At 37.1% G+C, this 23,951-nt stretch overlaps 1 protein-coding gene across 5 annotated transcripts in view; it reads right to left on the minus strand.

Annotated features, from left to right (window-relative positions):
- Positions 455-23,951, minus strand: part of LOC102168522 (UDP-glucuronosyltransferase 2A1) — a 56,509-nt gene continuing 33,012 nt past the window's right edge. For 2 of the 5 annotated variants that reach the window (XM_018049532.1, XM_018049530.1), the window contains 5 exons: positions 18,881-19,029; positions 15,286-15,417; positions 9,121-9,208; positions 8,484-8,703; positions 1,056-1,916 (listed from right to left, as the gene is read on the minus strand). In XM_018049532.1, the coding sequence (XP_017905021.1) occupies positions 1,637-1,916; positions 8,484-8,703; positions 9,121-9,208; positions 15,286-15,417; positions 18,881-19,029 (869 nt within the window). In that variant the 3' untranslated portion in view covers positions 1,056-1,636. Of the gene's footprint in view, positions 1,917-8,483; positions 8,704-9,120; positions 9,209-15,285; positions 15,418-18,880; positions 19,030-23,951 lie in introns of all 5 variants that reach the window. The other 3 variants (XM_018049533.1, XM_018049529.1, XM_018049531.1) reach the window with 2 other exon arrangements.

Genomic DNA, 23,951 nt, shown 5'->3' on the forward strand with positions numbered 1-23,951 from the left:
GTCCATCGGGTTGCAAAAGAGTCGGACATGACTTAACAAGAACAGTCTTTTGGACTCTGTGGGAGAGGGAGAGGGTGGGATGATTTGGGAGAATGGCATTGAAACATGTATAATATCATATATGAAATGAATCGCCAGTCCAGGTTTGATGCATAATACTGGATGCTTGGGGCTGGTGCCCTGGGATGACCCAGAGGGATGGTACGGGGAGGGAGGAGGGAGGGGGGTTCAGGATGGGGAACATGTGTATACCTGTGGCGGATTCATGCTGATGTATGGCAAAACCAATACAATATTGTAAAGTAATTAACCTCCAATTAAAATAAATAAATTTATAATTAAAACAGCAGCAACAATCCTTGGTTGAATAGGTTTGTAAACATCTCATATCCTTAAACAACTAATTGATGCATTTAAATTTATTGAAAATAGAGACTGAAAACTAGTATAATAATTGTACCAGTTGAGTATTTATTTTTTGACATAAAATGACACTTTTGATTATAGCGGCTATAGATTATGAGCATTAACAATTTTTAAATATAATGAATCAGATCTTAACTTCAAGATTATCCATTGTACTATAAATTACAATTTTCATAAAATTATTAAAATGTTTTCTATATTTCTTTCTACTTTTTCTAAAAATTATCTGTTCTTCCTTAACATACTGTTGACATTCTCTGCCCCTGAGAAAAAATAACCAATAATTCAATAGATCTCTTGCTTGAAGGCAGTGTTCAGTCTCTTGCACAAAATGGTACACAAGAATATTTTCTGACTAAAAGTCAGGGATATAAGTATGGTTATCTATGTGTTTAATGAAAATCTGTAGATTTTCACTGTCCCTGGTGTGATATGCCATCACAGTTATTATCAATTCATGCTCTGACCTCAGTAACACTTGGCAAGCAGAAAGTCTTTTATGACAAATAAAATCATTAGTCTTCTTGTAATAGACTAGTCTCCTATCATGGTTTTCTAATTTGTATGTTCTAGCTAATATTGTGAATTTTATTCTCTGTGTTCTCTGCATCTATCAGCTCTGACTTACATTTGTGTAAGTACATTATATTTTCCTCAGGATTCAATATATTGTCAATCAGCATATAACTTAAAGTTAAAAATAAAGAAAAAATTGATATTATGAATGAAAGTGAAAGCGTTAGTCACTCAGTCATGTCCAGCTCTATGCAACTCCATGGTCTGTATCTGGCCCACCAGGCTCCTCTGTCCAAGGAATTCTCCAGGCAAGAATACTGGAGTGGGTTGCCATTCCCTTCTCCAGGGGATCTTCCCAGTCCAGGGATCTTCCCAGTCCAAGGATCAAACCAGGTCTCCCACACTGCAGGAAGATTCTTTACCTTCTGGGTCACCACGGAAGCCTGATACTATGAATAGATAAACATAAAATTATTTGTGTACCTTTCTTAGGAATGTTTGAGGAAGAGAGTAAAGCCAGCTGGGAAAAGATAAAGAAAGAATGGAACATGGCCACAGTTAATGCTATTGTTGAATTCTAGAATTTATATCTATGTTAAGGTAGAGAGGAATGGAATTTTGGAAATAGGATAAAGATATGTTTAAGGTCATAAACAGAATTGCCCATGCAAGCCTTTGGCAAACTTAGAAAGATCTATTCTCTTTTTTTCTTCTTTCCTGTTTTACCAAATTTTCGACAAGAAAACAGACAACATTTTGTGACCAAGAATACAGCTGTTGCCACACAGGCTAGCAGGAAACCGATCACATCCAGAGAATGGTACTGGTACCAGGTGAGGTTGTGGGCAGCTGGCCTCAGGTGCTTGGCTCCTTTGTGGCGCATGACAAATTCAATCCAGAAGACTGCTCGGTCCAGGGGCTTTACAGGCTGATCATGGTGAATCATTTTTAACCTCATAGCATTCTCTTTATAACTGGTAGGCAAAAACATAGAAATTATAGAATTTTTATTTCATATAAGGTAAGTATAGTAATATTTCATAGCTTTTCTCCTAAAGCTTTATCTCCACAGTCATGACTCTAATTTATACATTACAGTCTGTTAGGAGGACTCCTCCCTTCAGAGCTAAAAGAACTTTACACATACAATTTTCAATATTTTTTAAAAATTAAATTGTTCCTGTATGTAACAGTATACATGTATACATAAGGTAGAAAGAATAATTAATTAAAGGTGTTACCCTATAGATATCAATTAGGTCTAACTGGTCTATTGTATCATTTAAAGTTTGTGTTTCCTGGTTAATTTTCTGTTTGGTTGATCTATCCATAGGTGTGAGTGGGGTATTAAAGTCTAACACTATTGTGTTATTGTTAATTTCCCCTTTCATACTTGTTAGCAGTTGTCTTACATATTGTGATGCTCCTATGTTGGGTGCATATATATTTATAATTGTTATATCTTCTTCTTGTATTGATCCTTTGATCATTATGTAGTGTCCTTCTTTGTCTCTTTTCACAGCCTTTGTTTTAAAGTCTATTTTATCTGATATGAGTATTGCTACTCCTGCTTTCTTTTGGTCTCTGTTTGTGAGGAATATCTTTTTCCAGCCCTTCACTTTCAGTCTGTATGTGTCCCCTGTTTTGAGGTGGGTCTCTTGCAAACAACTCATATAGGAGTCTTGTTTTTGTATCCATTCAGCCAGTCTTTGTCTTTTGATTGGGGCATTCAACCCATTTACATTTAAGGTAATTATTGATAAGTATGATCCTGTTGCCATTTACTTTATTGTTTGGGGTTCGAGTTTATACACCCTTTTTGTGTTTCCTGTCTAAAGAATATCCTTTAGCATCTGTTGGAGAGCTGGTTTGGTGGGCATTTCACCCCAAAACAATGAATTTCACCTTTTTCTCAAGTGCACACAGAAACTTCTTCAGGATAGATCATATCCTGGGCCATAAATCTAGGCTTGGTAAATTCAAAAAAACTGAAATCATTCCAAGCATCTTTTTTGACCACAATGCAGTAAGATTAGTTGTCAGTTACCGGAGAAAAAAATATTAAAAATTCCAACATATGGAGGCTGAACAACACGCTGCTGAATAACCAACAAATCACAGAAGAAATCAAAAAAGAAATCAAATTATGCATAGAAACGAATGAAAATGAAAATACAACAACCCAAAATCTGTGAGACACTGTAAAAGCAGTGCTAAGGGGAAAGTTCATAGCAATACAGGCATACCTCAAGAAATAAGAAAAAAGTCAAATAAATAACCTAACTCTACACTTAGAGCAACTAGAAAAGGAAGAAATGAAGAACCCCAGAGTTAGTAGAAGGAAAGAAATCTTAAAAAGTAGGGCAGAAATAAATGCAAAAGAAACAAAAGAGACCATAGCAAAAATCCACAAAGCCAAAAGCTGGTTCTTTGAAAGGATAAATAAAATTGACAAATCATTAGTCAGACTCATCAAGAAACAAAGGGAGAAAAAACAAATCAGTAAAATTAGAAATGAAAATGGAGAGATCACAACAGACAACACAGAAATACAACGGATCATAAAAGACTACTATCAGCAATTATATGCCAATAAAATGGACAATGTGGAAGAAATGGTCAAATTCTTAGAAAAGTACAACTTTCCAAAACTGAACCAGGAAGAAATAAAAAATCTTAACAGACCCATCACAAGTATGGAAATTGAAACTGTAATCTGAAATCTTCCAGCAAACAAAAGCCCAGGTCTAGACGGCTTCACAGCTGAATTCTACCAAAAATTTAGAGAAGAGCTAACACCAATCCTCCTCAAACTCTTCCAGAAAATTGCAGAGGAAGGAAAACTTCCAAACTCATTCTATGAGACCACCATCACCCTAATACCAAAACCTGACAAAGATGTCACAAAAAAGAAAACTACAGGCCAATATCACTGGCGAACATAGATGCAAAAATCCTTAACAAAATTCTAGCAATCAGAATCCAACAACGCATTTAAAAGATCATACACCATGACCAAGTGGGCTTTATCCCAGGGATGCAAGGATTCTTCAATATCCACAAATCAATCAATGTAATACACCACATTAACAAATTGAAAACTAAAAGCCATATGATTATCTCAATAGATGCAGAGAAAGCCTTTGACAAAATTCAACATCCATTTATGATAAAAACTCTCCAGAAAGTAGGAATAGAAGGAACATACCTCAACATAATAAAAGCTATATATGACAAACCCACACCATTATCCTCAATGGTGAAAAATTGAAGGCATTTCACCGAAAGTCAGGAACAAGATGAGGGTGCCCACTCTTACCACTACCATTCAACATAGTTCTGGAAGTTTTGGCCACAGCAATCAAAGCAGAAAAAGAAATAAAAGGAATCCAAATTGGAAAAGAAGAAGTAAAACTCTCACTGTTTGCAGATGACATGATCTTCTGCATAGAAAACCCTAAAGATTCCACCAGAAAATTACTAGAGCTAATCAACGAATATGGTAAAGTTGCAGGATATAAAATCAACACACAGAAGTCCCTTGCATTCTTATACACTAATAATGAGAAAACAGAAAGAGAAATTAAGGAAACAATTCCATTCACCATGGCAATGAAAAGAATAAAACACTTAGGAATATATCAACCTAAAGAAACTAAAGACCTATATATAGAAAGCTATAAAACACTGGTGAAAGAAATCAAAGAGGACACTAATAGATGGAGAAATATACCATGTTCATGGATTGGAAGAATCAATTGGTGAAAATGAGTATACTACCCAAAGCAATCTATAGATTCAATGCAATCCCTATCAAGCTACCAGCGGTATTTTTCACAGAGCTAGAACAAATAATTTCACTATTTGTATGGAAATACAAAAGACCTCAAATAGCCAAAGCAATCTTGAGAAAGAAGAATGGAACTGGAAGAATCAACCTGCCTGACTTTAGGCTCTACTACAAAGCCACAGTCATCAAGACAGTATGGTACTGGCACAAAGACAGAAATATAGATCAATGGAACAAAATAGAAAGCCCAGAGATAAATCCATGCACCTATGGACACCTTATCTTTGACAAAAGAGGCAAGAATATACAATGGAGAAAAGACAATCTCTTTAACAAGTGGTGCTGGGAAAACTGAGCAACCACTGGTAAAAGAATGAAACTAGAACACTTTCTAACACCATACACAAAAATAAACTCAAAATGGATTAAAGATCTAAACATAAGACCAGAAACTATAAAACTCCTAGAGGAGAACATAGGCAAAACACTCTCAGACATAAATCACAGCAGGATCCTCTATGACCCACCTCCCAGAATATTGGAAATAAAAGCAAAAATAAATAAATGGGACCTAATTAAGCTTAAAAGCTTCTGCACAACAAAGGAAACTATAAGCGAGGTGAAAAGACAGCCTTCGGAATGGGAGAAAATAATAGCAAATGAAGCAACTGACAAACAGCTAATCTCAAAAATATACAAGCAACTCCTGCAGCTCAATTCCAGAAAAATAAATGACCCAATCAAAAAAATGGGCCAAAGAACTAAATAGACATTTCTCCAAAGAAGACATACGAATGGCTAACAAACACATGAAAAGATGCTCAACGTCACTCATTATCAGAGAAATGCAAATCAAAACCATAATGAGGTACCATTTCACGCCAGTCATAATGTCTGTGGTCCAAAAGTCTACAAGCAATAAATGCTGGAGAGGGTGTGGAGAAAAAGGAACCCTCTTACACTGTTGGTGGGAATGCAAACTAGTACAGCCACTATGGAGAACAGTGTGGAGAGTCCTTAAAAAACTGGAAATAAAACTGCCTTATGACCCAGCAATCCCACTGCTAGGCATACATACCTAGGAAATCAGAATTGAAAGAGACACGTGTACCCCAATGTTCTTCGCAGCACTGTTTATGATAGCCAGGACATGGAAGCAACCTAGATGTCCATCAGCAGATGAGTGGATAAGAAAGCTGTGGTACATATACACAATGGAGTATTACTCAGCCATTAAAAAGAATACATTTGAATCAGTTCTAATGAGGTGGATGAAACTGGAGCTGACTATACAGAGTGAAGTAAGCCAGAAAGAAAAACACCAATACAGCATACTAACACATATATATGGAATTTAGAAAGATGGCAATGATAACCCTGTATGCGAGACAGCAAAAGAGACACAGATGTATAGAACAGCCTTTTGGACTCTGTGGGAGAGGGCGAGGGTGGGTGATTTGGGAGAATGGCACTGAAACATGTATAATATCATATAAGAAACAAATCGCCAGTCCAGGTTCGATGAAGGATACAGGATGCTTGGGGCTGGTGCACTGGGATGACCCAGAGGGATGGTATGGGGATGGAGGTGGGAGGGGGATTCAGGATGGGGAACACGTGTATACCCGTGGCAGATTCATGTTGATGTATGGCAAAACCAATACAATATTGAAAAGTAATTAACCTCCAATTAAAATAAATAAATTTAAATTTTAAAATAAATAAATAAATAAAAGTCTTACCCTGAAAATTCCTCTCCAAACACATTTCTCTCTCTTTTCCATGGAGGTAAAGACTGAATGGATGTTTATTATTACCACTGCTTTGTAGTTTTACCCTGTTTGCATTTAGTTTGCATGCTTTTGAACTTTAAATAAGAAATATCATCTTATATGTATTTTTAAGAAGTTGCTTTTCTTGCTCAGTATTGTATGTGAAATTTTTCTATATTGATGGCTTATTCATGGTTTATTTTTTACTACTGTGTAGTATTGCATTAGATATATACATCGTGATTTACACAGCAACCCTATTCATAGTGAGTTATTTCAGTTTCTTTTTCTATTATACACCATGTTGCTCTTATACACACGTTACACTTGTGGCATGTTCAAGCTCACAACGCAAAGGCAAGAGTTTCTCTAGAAGTGGAATTTCACATTGTTCATGACTTTGATGTTACTGTGCGTGTTAATTGCTCAGTCGTGTCCGACTCGGTGACCCCATGGACTGTAGCCCACCAGATCCTCTGCCCATGGGATTCTCCAAGCCAAGAATACTGGAGTGAGTTGCCATTTCCTTCTCCAAGGCATTTTCCTGACCCAGGGATCGAACCCAGGTCTCCTGCATTGCAGGCGGATGCTTTACCATCTGAGTTACTACTGCTGCTACTACTGCTGCTAAGTTCTTCAGTCGTGTCTGACTCTGTGCGACCCCATAGATGGCAGCCCACCAGGCTCCCCCATCGCTGGGATTCTCCAGGCAAGAATACTGGAGTGGGCTGCCATTTCCTTCTCCAATGCATGAAAGTGAAAAATGAAAGTGAAGTCGCTCACATGTTGAACTCTTAACAACCCCATCGACTGCAGCCTACCAGGCTTCTCCGTCCATGGAATTTTCCAGGCAAGAGTACTGGAGTGGGGTGCCATTGCTTTCTTCCAAGATGGCTACATCAATTTATACTTTTAAGAAAAGTGCCTGAGGATTTCAGTTGTTCCATATTCTGGTCAAAAGTTTTGACAGATTTCTTAATTTCTTTATTTTTTCCAATCTGGTAAATATAAAATGTTATCTCCTGGTTTTAGTTTGACTTTATCTATTTATGGATGAGATTTTAATGAACAAATGCATATAACCAATTCATATTTCCTTTTCTGAAAAATTCTTGTTCAAACTTTTCCTTACTTTTCTATTAGATTTTTATTTTTTCTGATTAGTTTTTAGGAGCAATTTTTAATAATCTATATAGTAATCTTCTGTTCATTATCTGAGTATTAAAAATCTCCTTCCAGTTGAAGAAAAAGGTAAGTATAGGATGTATGTCACATGCTATATGAACATAAAGCCACAGGTATGTTAAAAAAAATGTTAATTCTTGCTGTGACATGAACTTTGCTGGTCACATAGCATGTTAAGAGTTACGAGGAGGGGAGTGTAAGAAATACATTCTTTACAGAATATGGTAAAACACAAACATATAAAAAAGATAGAATAAGTCAATTGTAAATGAACTGCCTCATTTTTCCAAGAATGAATTTTGGCCTTGTATGACTTCTAGTTTCCAAATTACTCCAGATCAAGATTGTAAATAACCCTATACTGAGAGAAAATACCCACTAGGAAGTCCATAAGCAGATTGTCCAAGAACAGATCTGAGAATTTATGTAATCGCCATTATTTTTTTTTTAAAGCACTAATAGAATGTTTGTAATCTTGGTTTTGTTTTACAATTTCAGCCAAAAGCTTCAGCAGTTTGGGAGAGGAAATAATAAAATGGTTCTCGTGTGATATGTTTCAGTTGTTATTTATATTTGAAAATACACTAGTTTAAAATGAATGAAACCTTGGACATTTTTGAGTATCACAGGTAAAATAATTAAAGATAAGCTTTTAAAAGTGGTAGTACTGTGGGGCAACTAAACCTGCAGACCACAACTAGTGACTTTGTGAGAGGCAATGAAGACCCCGTACAGCCAAACACACACACACACACACACACACACACACACACAAATAAAATCGTAGTACTTACGAAGGCTCGTTAATGACTGTTCTCAAGGCATTGAGCAAATCTGCACTTGTCATTGTGTTTATATTCACTTCCACAGCTGCTCCTTTGGCCTTCATGTGAGCAATGTTGTCAGGCTGATCAGCAAACATTGGGACTCCCACCATAGGCACCCCATGATAGATAGCTTCATAGATCCCATTGGTTCCACCATGAGTGATAAACGCTTTTGCTTTGGGATGACCTAGATTGGAGATTAGATGAGATGTGGGTGAGGATTTCGTGATACATGAAACATTAACAGAATTTCAGAAAGACATGAGGTAAAAACTCTTGGATAACTCAATGAAGAAGGCAATATTTTCTATGAAAGCTGAGAACATGGGTAATTTCTACCTCAAAAATACCATGATCCCTGAAAAAGGCAAAATTAATCCCCTTTACATTGTCTGGAAAGACTTATTGAAAAGGTAATAGCTGAACTGAGATTGAAATTTAAAGAGTGATGAGAGTCTTAAATGAAGATCCCCTTTTGAGAATCAGAGGAAGTATCAATCTATAAAATTAATGACCAATTCTTTAATTATATTTGCTTCAAAAGTGCAAGTAAAATGTGGAAATTTAAATATTTAACTTGTTTATTGAATTTCCTTGGTCTTACCAAGAAGATCATTCTGTGGTATCCAATCATAGAGCCGAGTATTGGCTCCTAACGTGGCAGGTTTCTTTCCTTTGTATCTCCATAAAACCTGTGGAAGACAGTGCTTTAATTGTGAAGTAAAAACAAACAAACAAACAAAATTAAGGCATTTTAAGGCTATAGAGCTATTTAGAAATCACATAGGCCATACCAGATTTTTATTTCTTTCTTTTGCTATTTGAAAGCCTGTGCTGAGGTGTTATATGAAGTAAACAGAAGTTTATAAAAGGTTCAAACAATGGACATGTTCATGTGTATCTTTTACAGCAGTTAACTTTAACTTAAAAATCATAAACAAAAAATATGAAGAAAGTTTTTCAAGAAAGTCAATACCAAAATCTGAAATCAGCAAATACCACTTGATATTCTGAAAGGGTAAATTAAAATTATAATTTGTAAGGTTTTTTTTTTTCAATTTAAGAGAACTAGATCGTCCTCTAAGATTTTTTTTTATATTCAAGATATGTCATATTTAAATCTATAACCATTATTTTGTTTTCAAATATTTTATTGCTGACATGAATGCATATTACTTTCTTGTGCATAAAAATATAGCTGAATAGAGAGGGTCATGGGCATAATGCTCTTCCATATTTCTTTGTATTTTGATAGGAATCATTAAATGAGAGAAAAGCACAGCTTGATTTCCTCCCTGATGAAGTCTAGGGCGTGACAGTAGTATTGCACAGCTTCAGATATTCTCTGCTTTCTTGGAATCAACTCTGTACCTCAGTTCTCAAATTGGGACAAGTGAAAATATTCTTCACTTTCATCGTCTGCTTTAGTTATTTGTGATTATGATAAAGGTTGCATGGTAGTTGATCAAGGAAGGTTTTATTCTAAGCAAAGTTGTAGCTGTCTGTGCCTGAGAGAGAGGCTGAAGATCCAGTGGAGAAGAATCTGATGGTGGAAACCAGCAGCTCTTTTCTAAAGACAGGATGCATGCATGTGCACTAAGCCACTTCAGTCTTGTCCAGCTTTTTGTGACCTTGTGGACCATAGCCTGACAGGCTCCTCTGTCCATGGGATTCTCCAAGCAAGAATACTGGAGTGAGTTGCCACAACCTCCTCCAGGGGATCTCCTCGACCCAGGAAGTAAACTTGCAAATCTTATGACTCCTGCATTGGGTTCTTTACCACTAGCACCACCTGGGCTGCCCCCAGAGACAGGATATAGGTGATTTTTTTCAGGTAGCCTAAAAGGCTGACTCTTGTTTCCCAGGCTAAGGCTCCAAGGACATCCCAGGCAGGAAAGTGGGCATGGATGGGCATCACTAGTGCCATCAGCACTGAGATTGACTTATTGAGTGACCTAACATCCCAGGTTGAAGGGGTGAAGGGTGCTCAAGTCCTTCTCCAAATTCCATGTTCTGAGCATCTGGCTCTTCCCTCAGTGGATGGCAGGTTGTACAAAAACCTGCCCATTCTTCTGTGCATAGCTGTAAGCTAAGTTGCTTCAGTCATGTCTGACTCTGTGTGACTCTATGGACTGTAGCCTGACAAGCTCCTCTGTCTATGGGATTCCCCAGGCAAGAATATTGGAGTGTGTTGCTGTGTCCACCTCCAGGAGATCTTCCTGACCCAGGGATAGAGCCCGTGTCTGTCTCTGCATTGGCACGTGGGTTCTTTACAACTAGCACCACCTGGTAAGAAGCATTTATGGGCAACTTCCCCACATATTTGGACTTCCATGGGGGCTCAGAGGGTAAAGCGTCTGCCTGCAATGCGGGAGACCCGGGTTTGGGAAGATCCCCTGGAGAAGGAAATGGCAACCCTCACCAGTATTCTTGCCTGGAGAGTCCCATGGATGGAGGAGCCTGGTAGGCTACAGTCCACGGGGTTGCAAAGAGTAGGACACAACTGAGCGACTTCAATTTCCCCACATAGTTTTCCTCACATACTTTATAGTCCACATACTTTCTGTGATAGTTGAGAGGAACATATCAAAATAAAAGAGGTAGTTAGATAACACTGAGATAAAGTAAAACAAATCGCCAGGTAGGATGGCCTCATGACAAGTAAATTTACATAGTAATCATGTTTGTTTTATCCTCATGTTCTTCCTGAACTAGTCCTGTTTATTTTCTATTTCTTCACCTGAAGTCTCACTTCTAAAACCTCTTAATAGACTATTAGTACACACCCTTTTAAAAAAGGTAAAGGCAAATAGTTAAAGGCAATTAGTTTTACTTCATCTCAATGTTGGAAAACTACCTGTTTTGTATTGATATGTTCCTTTCAGCTATCACAAGAAGTCTGCTTTTTGGAGGATGACTTGTTGTCTTCCTTCCCCCCTTTCCATCCTTCTTTCCACCCCTTCTCTCTTTTTCTTTCCTCTTTTCTCTTTCTTTCCCTCTCTATCTTTCTTCTTCTTTCTATCTCTTTCCTTTTCTCACTTTCTCTCTTTTTTGTTCCTAAGGAGAGATGAGATAGAGGATTTGTTTATATTCCAATATTTAATGAAGTATCTTGCTAGGATGTTAACCGCTTGTTACATAATTTTTTTTTTCTTTTGCAAACTCTGTATTAAAAAGTTCAGATTAAATGCTAATTGGTGGCAACTTCATTAACAGAACAGTCTAAACTAAAAAAATATAGAGTTTTAACAGGGCTAATTAGTGCACTTACAGAGTTTTATGTACTTTAACATAAAAATATAAAGAGATGATGCTTCATGAATGAGAGTATATAAAGAGTAAATATCTAAAATAAACAAAATCAAAGTTGATTAAATGTCATAAAGCAGAAAATATACACTGAGAACAACATTAGGATTTTTAAACGTCTTAAATGTAAAAATTCAATTTAGAAAGATTAGGCTTCTATTTCTAAACCAGTTACGCTCTGAGACCTACTCTAGCCTAGAAATATGAAGAATATTCTAGAATGTGATTCTCTCTACTCTATGTGTAACCTCTCTTTTTCTGGACCTTGAAGCTGACATATCTGAAAACTTTAGGGAAGAAACAGTGCAAGTGGTAAGACTTCAAAAAGTATAATATTATTAGAGGAGGTTGGGAAGGAGAATGAGGAGTCAGTGTTCAATGGGGACAGAGTTTCAGTTTCAGAATGAAAAACTCAGGAGATGGATGATGGCAACAGTTGCATAACAATGTGAATCTACTTAGTGCCATTGAACTGTAGCTAGATATCGTTAAAATTGTATGTTTCAGTTCAGTTCAGTCGCTCAGTCGTGTCCAACTCTTTGCGACCCCATGAATCACAGCACACCAGGCCTCCCTGTCCATCACCAACTCCCGGAGTTAGCTCAAACTCATGTCCATCGAGTCGGTGATGCCATCCAGCCATCTCATTCTGTCGTTCCCCAATCCCTCCCAGCATCAGGGGCTTTTCCAATGAAGACTTGTGCTTTATCCAGCCGAGCATTTCTCAAGAAGTACGCTGCATATAAGTTAAATAAGCAGGGTGACAATATACAGCCTTGATGTACTCCTTTCCCTTTTTGGAACTAGTCTGATGTTCCATGTACAGTTCTAACTGTTGCATGAGGCGGCCAAAGTATTGGAGTTTCAGCTTCAGCATCAGTCCTCCCAATGAACACCCAGGACTGATCTCCTTTAGGATGGACTGGTTGGATCTTCTTTCAGTCCAAAGGACTCTCAAGAGTCTCACCACAATAAAAAAAAAAAAAAAGACATTTAAAAAAGCAGATGTAAAGCATTTAGCATGGTGCAAGTCATACAGGGTATCAAGAAGAGGTGGCAAGAATACACAGAAGAACTATACAAAAAAGATCTTCATGACCCAGACAATCACAATGGTGTGATCACTCACCTAGAGCCAGACACCTGGAAATGTGAAGTCAAGTGGGCCTTAGGAAGCATCATTATGAACAAAGCTTGTGGAGGTGATGGAATTCCAGCTGATATATTTCAAATCCTAAAAGATGATGCTGTGAAAGTGTTGCACTCAATAGGCCAGCAAATTTGGAAAACTCAGCAGTGGCCACAGGACTGGAAAAGGTCAGTTTTCATTCCAATGCCTAAGAATGCTCAAACCTCAAAATTGCATTCATCTTATACGCTAGTAAAGTAATGCTCAAAATTCTCCAAGCCAGGCTTCAACAGTACGTGAACCACAAACTTCCAGGTTTTCACACTGGATTTAGAAAAGGCAGAGGAACCAGAGATTAAATTGCCAACATCTGCTGGATTATCAAAAAAGCAAGAGTGTTCCAGAAAAACATTTACTTCTGCTTTATTGACTATACCAAAGCCTTTGACTGTGTGGATCACCACAAATCTGGAAAATTCTTCAAGAGATGGGAATACCAGACCACCTGACCTGCCTCTTGAGAAACCTTTATGAAGGTCAGGAAGCAACAGTTAGAACTGGACATGGGACAACAGACTGGTTCCAAATAGGAAAAGGAGTACATCAAGGCTGTATATTGTCACCCTGCTTATTTAACTTATATGCAGAGTACATCATGAGAAATGCTGGGCTGGAAAAGCACAAGCTAGAATCAAGATTGCCGGGAGAAATGTCAATAACCTCAGATATGCAGATGACACCACCTTTATAGCAGAAACTGAAGAAGAACTAAAGAGCCTCTTGATGAAAGTGAAAGAGGAGAGTGAAAAAGTTAGCTTAAAATGCAACATTCAGAAAACTAAGATCATGGCATCTGGTCCAGTCACTTCATGGCAAATAGATGGAAAAACAGTGAAATCAGTGACAGTCTTTTATTTATTTGGGATCCAAAATCCCTGAAGATGGTGACTGTAGCCATTAAATTAATAGACACTTGCTCCTTGGAAGAAAAGCTATGAACAACCTAGACAGCATATTAAAAAGCAGAGACATTACTTTGCCAACACATGTCCATCTAGTCAAGGCTATGGTTTTTCCAGTAGTCATGTATGGATGTGAGAGTTGGACCATAAAGAAAGCTGAGTGCTGAAGAATTGATGTTTTTGAACTGTGATGATGGAGAAGACTCTTGAGAATCCCTTGGACTTGAAGGAGATCCAACCAGTCCATCTTAAAGGAACTCGGTCCTGAATATTCATTTGGAAGGACTGAGATGCTGAAGCTGAAACTCCAATACTTAGACCACCTGATGAGAAGAGCTGACTCACTGGAAAAGACCCTGATGCTGGGAAAGATTAAAGGCAGGAGGAGAAGGGGACAACAGAGGATGAGATGGTTGGCTGGCATCACTAACTCGATGGACATGAGTCTGAGTGAACTCCTGGAGTTGGCGATGCACAGGGAGGCCTGGCGTGCTGCAGACCGTGGGGTCATAAGGAGTTGAACATGACTGAGCAACTGAACTGAACTGAAGGCAATAGGGTACACGTAACAACTTACTGAGGAATAGCTGTCTAAATAAATGACTGCATATCTAGACAGTCAGTTTCATCTGTTTGGGCCACTCTCCCATTAGTATATATGTTGATCTAGTCTCTTTATTTGGCTGTATGCTCCTTGAAGATGGAATTGCACTTTCTGGGTTTTTTTCCCCATTACTAAGGTGACTTTGTTCTCAGATCTTTCAAGGAATCTTTCCTGTCCTCTTTGAAAGACCATGGTTGAGATGGTGTATTCATTTTTCTCGATTGAACAGTATGGCCAGCAGAATAACAGAGAGATAAAAGCTGTGCTCCCTGGAGTCCAACAGACATAATACTACCATATACTCATTGTGTGGTCCTCAGCAGATTATTTCACCCTATAAGCCTCAGTTTCCTAGGATGTCTATGTGACCAGCAGAAACCACTACCTCTTAATAGGCAATCTAAGAATTAAATAAGATTATGTGTATAAAGATGTAGCAGAGTATCTGGCATTTAATAAGTGCCAATAAATGTTAACTGACATGGAAAATTACTAGAATCTTAACATTTCATCTCTATTTCATTGAAAATAAACGACTTCATGAAAAGATGTATTTTCATAGTAATGTGAAGTTTCAGTAAGAAAGTGGTAAAGTATGTCCCTAATACATTTGAATCTTTTGAGACATTTTTACTGAAAGGTGGTGCCAGTTTTGTTCAATGAAGGATGAGTTACAACTTTTATCTAGAAAGAGGACTGATAGCCACCCACACTCTCTACAATTGCAAAATGACTCTGCTCACCAGGATTGGAGTTTATACTAACCTTTTGTGGAATCTGGGCAAGTGCTGAGGCAATGCGATTGGCTTTTTCTTCTGTGAGATTTTTGACCATTGACCCCAGAGAAAATACCACAATACCATCTTCACCTGAACTTTGGACAAATTCTTCCATTTCCTGCAGGGATAAGATTATATTTTATTGCATTATTAATTCAATGGACATGAGTTTGGGCAAACTCTGGGAGATAGTGAAGGACAGAGAAGTGCAGTTGATGGGGTTGCAGATTTGACTGAACAACTGAACACATCAACAAAATTATATTACATAAGTGCCAATCACAGGAGGAAAAAGGCTCTCTTACACTTCTAAATTGGAAGACTCAAGAGATGTGTGAGGGACATTGTTAGACTGATTCTTTCTTCTGCCATATGGAACCATCTAGTCTTGTTAGGAGGAAATGTATTTCTGAAAGAATGGCCTAAATATACAGTGGGTGATTACACAATAAAAACATGAAACCAAACCATTATATAAAATGAATAGGTGATAAAAGGCAGATGTTCTCATGGTACATGGAGCTATTACTCCCAAAGTTTAATTTCATGAGCCAACAGACCTGTCTGCAAACTTGTAAAAATATTCTTTGGAAGAAAGCCCAAAGAAGGATTCTGAATTAGGCTTTAAAAATGTTTAGCATCCCAGTTTACAGTCAATACCTTTTGAATAACTTTATCTAGCTTCCTGTTAGGCATTTAGGATATTTTCCTCATGTTTATTATTTCCCTGTTTAATAGGGCTAAAAGGATTTTAAACAACTGCTATATATAGTGATATATTTGAAAAAAAAGATAATTCAGTGAAATTCCTGTTACAATCATCATAACACTTACGAGACAGTGCTTCTGTCTCACAAGGGTGTGACACCACATGCCCAAAATGTGAGTGTTAGAACTGAAGTAACTACATGTCTCTGCAAATAAAATTCTCTTGATCACTTGCATGCTAAGTTGCTCCAGTCGTGTCCAACTCTTTGTGACCTCATGGACTAGAGCCCACCATGGTGCCATTTCATCCTCCATGGAAACTTCCTGACCTGGGCATTAAACTCACATCTCTTGCCTGGGCTCCTGCATTGGCAGGTGGGTTCTTCACCTCTAGCATCACCTGGGAAGTTGTACAAACTGGGGACAGCACAGTCTGGGATTGAGGTCTTCCTCACTCTCTATGTGAATGTCACCTTCTAGAGATGTGCCATCTCTTTGTAACTATTCGTGGTTATCCTGCAGTCACTGGTGTTTCTCAGTTAAAGCCTAGTAAAATTACCAAGGGAAGGACAATGCCATAAACAAAGGCAGATCACTCTTTTTAGCTAGGTTAAAATTAAGAGAATATCTGATATCCTAGGAATTGGTGGTTTATCTCTATGATTCATCTCCCTACATAGACAATGATTGAATAAAAAAAATCACACACACACACACACAAAGGCATAAACACACATACCTGTGTATAAGAATTATACTCTTATACACATCTGTGTCTTTTTTCCTGTCTTGCATACAGGGTCGTCATTGCCATCTTCCTAAATTCCATATATATGTGTTAGTATGCTGTATTGGTGTTTTTCTTTCTGGCTTACTTCACTCTGTATAATTGGCTCCAGTTTCATCCATCTCATCAGAACTGATTCAAATGAATTCTTTTTAACGGCTGAGTAATACTCCATTGTGTATATGTACCACAGCTTTCTTATCCATTCATCTGCTGATGGACATCTAGGTTGTTTCCATGTCCTGGCTATTATAAACAGTGCTGCGATGAACATTGGGGTAAATGTGTCTCTTTCAATTATGGTTTCCTCGGTGTGTATGCCCAGCAGTGGGATTGCTGGGTCATAAGGTAGTTCTATTTGCAATTTTTTAAGGAATCTCCACACTGTTCTCCATAGTGGCTGTACTAGTTTGCATTCCCACCAACAGTGTAGGAGGGTTCCCTTTTCTCCACACCCTCTCCAGCATTTATTGCTTGCAGATTTTTGGATCGCAGCCATTCTGACTGGTGTGACATGTATACTGTCATGTAAGAATTGAATCGCCAGTCCATGTCTGACGTAGGGTGCAGCTTGCTTGGGGCTGGTGCATGGGGATGACCCAGAGAGATGTTGTGGGGAGGGGAGGTGGGAGGGGGGTTCATGTTTGGGAACGCATGTAAGAATTAAAGATTTTAAAATTTAAAAAAAAAAAAGAATTATACTGTTATCCATTTGATTTGGTTTCTTAGTTTAATTTCATTGCTTTTCTATTTTGTGTATCCAGTGATTGGTATAATTCTTTCATGAGAAAGATAAGCCATGATTGGTATTCATATTGCTGAAATATCTATATTAATAACTGGGTTTTGGAATGGAATACATTTCCCCTCTTATGAAATATGTCTGAGCCATTTTTCTGAAATTGCCTGCATGTGAAAAGTGGGAGTGGAATGATAAATGTAATGATGTGGCAAGTGAGCCATGAAATATGTCATGCATCTTTCTGTACCTTTATTTATTTTAGATATTGGTTTCTTATCTCCAGTAATAACACTCAATGGAGCTTGTCTTTAACTATAACCTATTGGCATGAAACACATTCACAATCTTGAAGTGAAATTTTAAACTTCAATATCCATCTTTCCCTAAAGAGAAATCAAGAACTCTTATGGGAACATCATTTAACCTGCCCTCTTGTACAAAGAGTATGCTCGTTTATCTACAACACAAGCAAATAAATATCTGTCTCTTTACTGCCTGTTGATGAATATAGTCAAGTACAATATTCTTACATTGTGTACCTACTATTCTCTTTTTATTGCTTTCTTCTGATATTTCTGGCAGTCCTCATTTATTCTTTCTAACATTGGAATATGGATGCATGATTTTCTTTTTCACTCCAAAAAAATTCCTGGTATCATGATCATAAAGAGCCAATTCAGCATTTCGGTTTCTCAGTTATGTGATTTCTAATTTACATTAATGACTCCCAAATTTATTTCCAGTGTTCTCAGCTGAGACTGAAATCTTGTATTAACCAGATGATTTTTAGAAATCTTCACCTGAAAATTCCTTTGACTTCTTAAAGTTAATTTGAAATTGAACGTATCATTGTCATCTCAAAAAAGTTTTTTCAAGCAATTCTTTCCTGGCTCAGTAAAATCTACTGCTCTCCAAGAAGCCCTGTCTGGTTCCACGTCTTTCATCAACACTTAGCTTTTATGAAAGCATCTTTATCACTCAAATGATCATAGTAAATGTCCCTGTTTATAACTGCATCATGCTTCTTAGGAAGACAGCAGCAGTCTCCTTAGTGATAGCCAAGGTTCTAGCTTCCTGTTTTTCAACCCAATGTCTACACTATGGACACAATGATATTTTTAACATGCCACTTGGAAGATATCACCCTTCTAATTAAGTGTTCAAGTAAAAAAAGGGTAAAATTATTCTTAAGAGACTTCTCCTATGATTTTGAAAATAGACTTGAAGTAGAAAACTGAAGTAATTCAGCAGCAAGCATATCTCTGTCATTGATACTGCAAGCTTTAAAGGAAAATCAGGATATTATATAAAGTACGAAAGAGCTTTCCACTTTAATAGACCTACCTTAGGTAATGGTTTGGCCGGTTTACAATGCAATCCTCCTACAAACTCAAAATTTGGTAAGTATGGACGAGGAAATTCAAAATCCCAGTATGTCCTGATGAGCCAAATCTCTGCTTTCCCCATGGTCTCGCATAGCGTAGTGGGTCTTCCTGGAGAAAATGAAAGAAGTAGGCTTGAACTTATTAGCATACATATTTGCTGGGAAAAAAATTGCACCACTAATTTTCTGATGTGCTATGAAGGAACTCTTGATTACTTATCACATTTAGATGTTAAAAGGAAGTGAAATTTAAAATATTAATGAAAGATGGAGGAAGAGAAGGAAGAAAGAAAGGAAAGAAAATAGAAAGGTAGAGAGGAAGGTATGGGAAGTGAGATGGAGGGAGAAAGAATGTTTGGGTAGTAAAAGAACAGTAGTATGTAAAATAAAATAAACTCAATAAAATCAAATAAAAATACAATTCTTTGACAAAAATAAGTTCTTTTAGGGAATAAATTCAATCAAAAATTTTAACCACAACTCCAAAATTTTAACAGCAACTACTGATGGATTTCATACTCATGGTTTCTCTCCAATTAAATGGCAGATGGCAGATTAGATGCATCCTATTAACACAAAGGACCTCTCTGATGGCTCAACAGTAAAGAATCCACCAACAATACTAGAGCTGTGGGTTCAATCCCTGGGTCTGGAAGATACCCTAGAGAAGGAAATGACAACCCATTGCAGTATTCTTGCTTGGGAAATCCCATGGACAGAGAAGTCTGGGAGGCTACAGTCCATGGGGTCACAAGAGTCAGACATGACTTAGCAACTAAACCACCATAAACACCAAATCAGCTCTCAGGGGTTTTCTAATTTCCAAACAGGACTATCCTTCTACCTTTCTGCTTGTTACAGTTTTGGGTTCACGCTCATTGTTGAAGAATCCCACCAGTATCAATTTACCTTGTCTTGCTGAGTCACATCTCATTGATTTGCTATTATTTTCTCCATAGGAAATCCCTGAGTAACTTAAACCTAACACCACCCCCTTTGGAATGCAGATTACACATGCATGCATTACTAGTATCACACATTTGAGTGTCACCTTGAAATGATGTTTTATGAAAAGGACAGATTCCAAATATTCATTTTAGGAGATTTGTAAAGAACAAGTATTTGCAAATTACTAAGTCAATCATTTGTATACATAAAAAACATATGTTGCATCTAAGTAAAGAAAAATTCAGATGAGAATGTTTCTTTCTTAAAGATTCTACTCAGAAATGGTGCTTTTATGTACTCCAGGTTGAATAGCCTTTTTAAAGAATTGTTACTGTTTTGTAGTGTTTGGATATATGTCAGAAGTTTTATGTGCATGTGTGTGTTCACTTGCTCAGTTGAAGTTATATAGGCAATGATTTAACTTGATAATAAAAAAGCCATTTCCAAGGACAGTTAGCTTGAAATTGCCAAAGACTGGATGAGAACAAAGCACCAGTTTCCCCACAAACATGCTTATGTTTTTTAGATGTGTTGCTCCATGTGTGTGACATCCTGTCTTGATTACTAAGTCCTTAGGAGAAATTATTGTGCAAAACATTTTTGAAAGACATAGCTAAAAGTATTTTAGTATACTAAAGTATTTAATATACTAAAATTCTTAATTTGAAGCAGTTATGCACAGTATGAAATACATATCAACATGAGAACAAAATTGGGCTAAAGTATGAAAAAGTTGTAAATTTCTTAAGACATTCTAAATGTTATGATGAAGACCTATAAAACAAAAATATGGAATTGAAATTTACCACCAATCTTTTTTTCTATTATTATTTTGTTACACAAAATGAATTATAAACACAATAGAAAATTTACAAAAAATTGATCAATGGCCACTAAATTTGAATTACCATAGAAATACTATTGCTGTTTGAATCTATTATTTTAATCCTTCATGATGAGTCTACTGAGATACCTTTTAGCTTCAAAGAATTCTTAGAGGGAGCCTAAATGTATGACAAAATGCCATATTGTAGATGAGACAGAACTCTCAGTGGTAACTCATGCAAGCTGTAGCTGTTAATCCAGAGACAACCTTATTAGGCTTCCTAATATTTATTTATTTCTTTTAAAGACATGCAAGAAAACGAACATGTATGATTTCTGTATCACAGTCTATGAATTAATACTTTATTTTTTTAGAGCAATTTTAGATGATAACAAAATTGAGGGAAAAGTGAAGATATTTCCCACATATGCTTGTCTTCACACTTGCATAGGCTATCCAATTATCAACACTCCAACAGGATGGTACATTTGTTTCAGTTGATGAACTCACACTGAAACATTATAATCACCCAAAGTCCATGGTTTATGTAATAATTAACACCAAGTATAAATTGGGTGGTCTTAGACAAATAATAAAGACATGTATCGATCATTATGATATCATACAAAGTATTTTCACTGTTCCCAAATTATTTTGTGCTCTGTGCATTAATCCCCCACTTTCATCCTACACCCTGGCAACCATTGATCTTTTTGTTGTCTCCATAGTTTTGCCTTTACAGAATGAAGAGTTTGAATCATTCAGCACATAGACTTTTCAGTCTGGAATTTTACCTTCATAATACGCACTAAAGGTGCTCTCATAGTTTAATGTTTTTCTGGGACTTGATAACTCATTTTTTAGAGCTAAATAATATTCCTTCTTTAGATCTGCCACGGTTTATTCATTCACTACTTGGTTTCGTCCAAGTTTGGGCAGTTATGAATAAAATTTCTATAAATATCTATAAACATGCACATTTTGTGTAAACATAAGTTCTCAATTCCTTTGAGTAAATACCAAGAAGTGTGATACCAAGAATTTGTTCACTTTTATAAGAAAGCACCAAGTGTTTCCCAAGTGACTGCACTGTTTTAGGTCCTGTTAGCAATAAGAAGAGCTCCTGTTCCACAACTTGTAAGGTTTCTGAAGTTGTCAGTGATCTGCATTTTGGACATTCTAATAGATGTGCAGTGATTATCTCATTATTTTTAGAATCTGCATCTCTTTCCAAAAAGACTACATGGAGCATTTTTTATATACTTATTTGTCAAATATCTATCTTTGTGTACAGTTTGTTATTATCTTTGTCCCACTATTTAATCAGGTTTCATGATTTCTTCTTTGGGTGTAATAAATGTTTTTTAAAAACATTTTAGCTCTTTATCAGATGTATCTTTTGCAAACATTGTCTCCTATTCAGTGTCTTGTATTTCTTTCTCTTGACATTGTCTTCCACTGAGCAGAAATTTCTAACATTTTTTGAGGATTTTGCATCTATGTTAACACCAAAATTTGTATAAACTTTTTATACAAATATAACAAGAATTCTTCCCTCATAATGTCCTTGTCTAGTTTTTACATTTTGATCATGCTGCTGCTGCTAAGTCACTTCAGTCATGTCCAACTCTGTGTGACCCCATAGATGGCAGCCCACCAGGCTCCCCCGTCCCTGGGATTCTCTAGGCAAGAACACTGGAGTGGGTTGCCATCTCCTTCTCCAATGCATGAAAGTGAAAAGTGAAAGGGAAGTTGCTCAGTCGTGTCCGACTCTTCGCGACCCCATGGACCCCAGCCTACCAGGCTCCTCTATCCATGGGATTTTCCAGACAAGAGTACTGGAGTGGGGTGCCATTGCCTTCTCCGTTTGATCATGCTATCCTCATAGAATGTGATAGAAATTATTCCCTCAGCTTCTGTCCTCTAGAAATGACTATAAAGTATGTCAGTATAATTTTATTTTTGAATTCATTTCTGCTACAATGTTTTTATCTCTTCTTTTTGGTTTTTCTCAGGATTTGCATCTCTCTGCTTATAAAGAACATCTTTTCTTACATACTGTCTACTTTATCCATTAGATCCCTTAGCATATTAATCAACATTGATTTCAAACCTTGTTTTGATAATTGCAGCATTCTTGTCATCTCTGGTTCTGATGATTGCTCTGTCTACTCAAAGTATGTTTTTGCCTTTTGATGTTCCTGGTAATTTTCACTTGATAGCAAGACATGATATACTGGGTAAAAGAGACTACTGTAAAGGTGTTTGAAAGGTGGTGGTGAGTTGCGGAGAGAAGTATACTATGGTCCTAAGATTAGTCTCAGTATTTTACTGACTTTAAGCTTCTGTATTCTTCAAAACTGAATCTCAGTTTTTTCTCCCACTTTATATGGGGCAGGATGGTCTGGAGTTGGGTATATCCTTTTTTTATCCAGTAGTCTAGAGGGCCTTGGAGTCAGGTATTCTTCTTGCCTCAGGTCAGTTAGGCTCTGATAATCCCTAGCACATTGTGCACCAGTTAAATAGTTTACCCTGAGGACATCCTTGTTAGGATGAACAGAGGGCTCTGATTTCTTTCAAAATGATTCCTTTCCTCTTCCTCTAACTGGAAATAAAGGCTATTTCTTTTATTTTAATTATGAAAAATTGATTGAGCTCCTGGAAAGAAATCTCACAATATTGTGGGGACTCCCCTATGATCAGGTCATTAAGATCTTTTTTGTATAGTTCTTCTGTGATCCAGATAACCATCATGATGTGATCATTCACCTACAGCCAAACATCCCGGAGTATGAAGACAAGTGGGCCTTAGGGAGCATCACTATGAACAGAGCTAGTAGAGGTGATGGAATTTCAGTTGAACTATTTCTAATCCTAAAAGATGATGCTGTGAAACTGCTGCACTCAACAGGACAGCAAATATGGAAAACTCAGCAGTGGCCATAGGACTGGAAAAGGTCAGTTTCCATTCCAATCCCAAAGAAAGGCAATGCCAGGAATGTTCAAACTACTGCACAACTGCGCTCATCTCACACACTAGCAAATTCTCCAACTCAGGCTTCAAGAGTATATGAACCTAGAACTTCCAGATGTTCAAGCTGGATTTAGAAAAGACAGAGGAACCAGAGATAAAATTGCCAACATCTGTTGGATCATTGAAAAAGCAAGAAAATTCCAAAAAATTCTGCTTCTGCTTTGTTGACTACACTAAAGTGTTTGACTATGTGGACTACAACAAACTGGAAAATTCTTTAAGA

This window comes from Capra hircus, chromosome 6, assembly GCF_001704415.2.
Source record: "Capra hircus breed San Clemente chromosome 6, ASM170441v1, whole genome shotgun sequence".
Lineage (NCBI taxonomy): Eukaryota > Metazoa > Chordata > Mammalia > Artiodactyla > Bovidae > Capra > Capra hircus.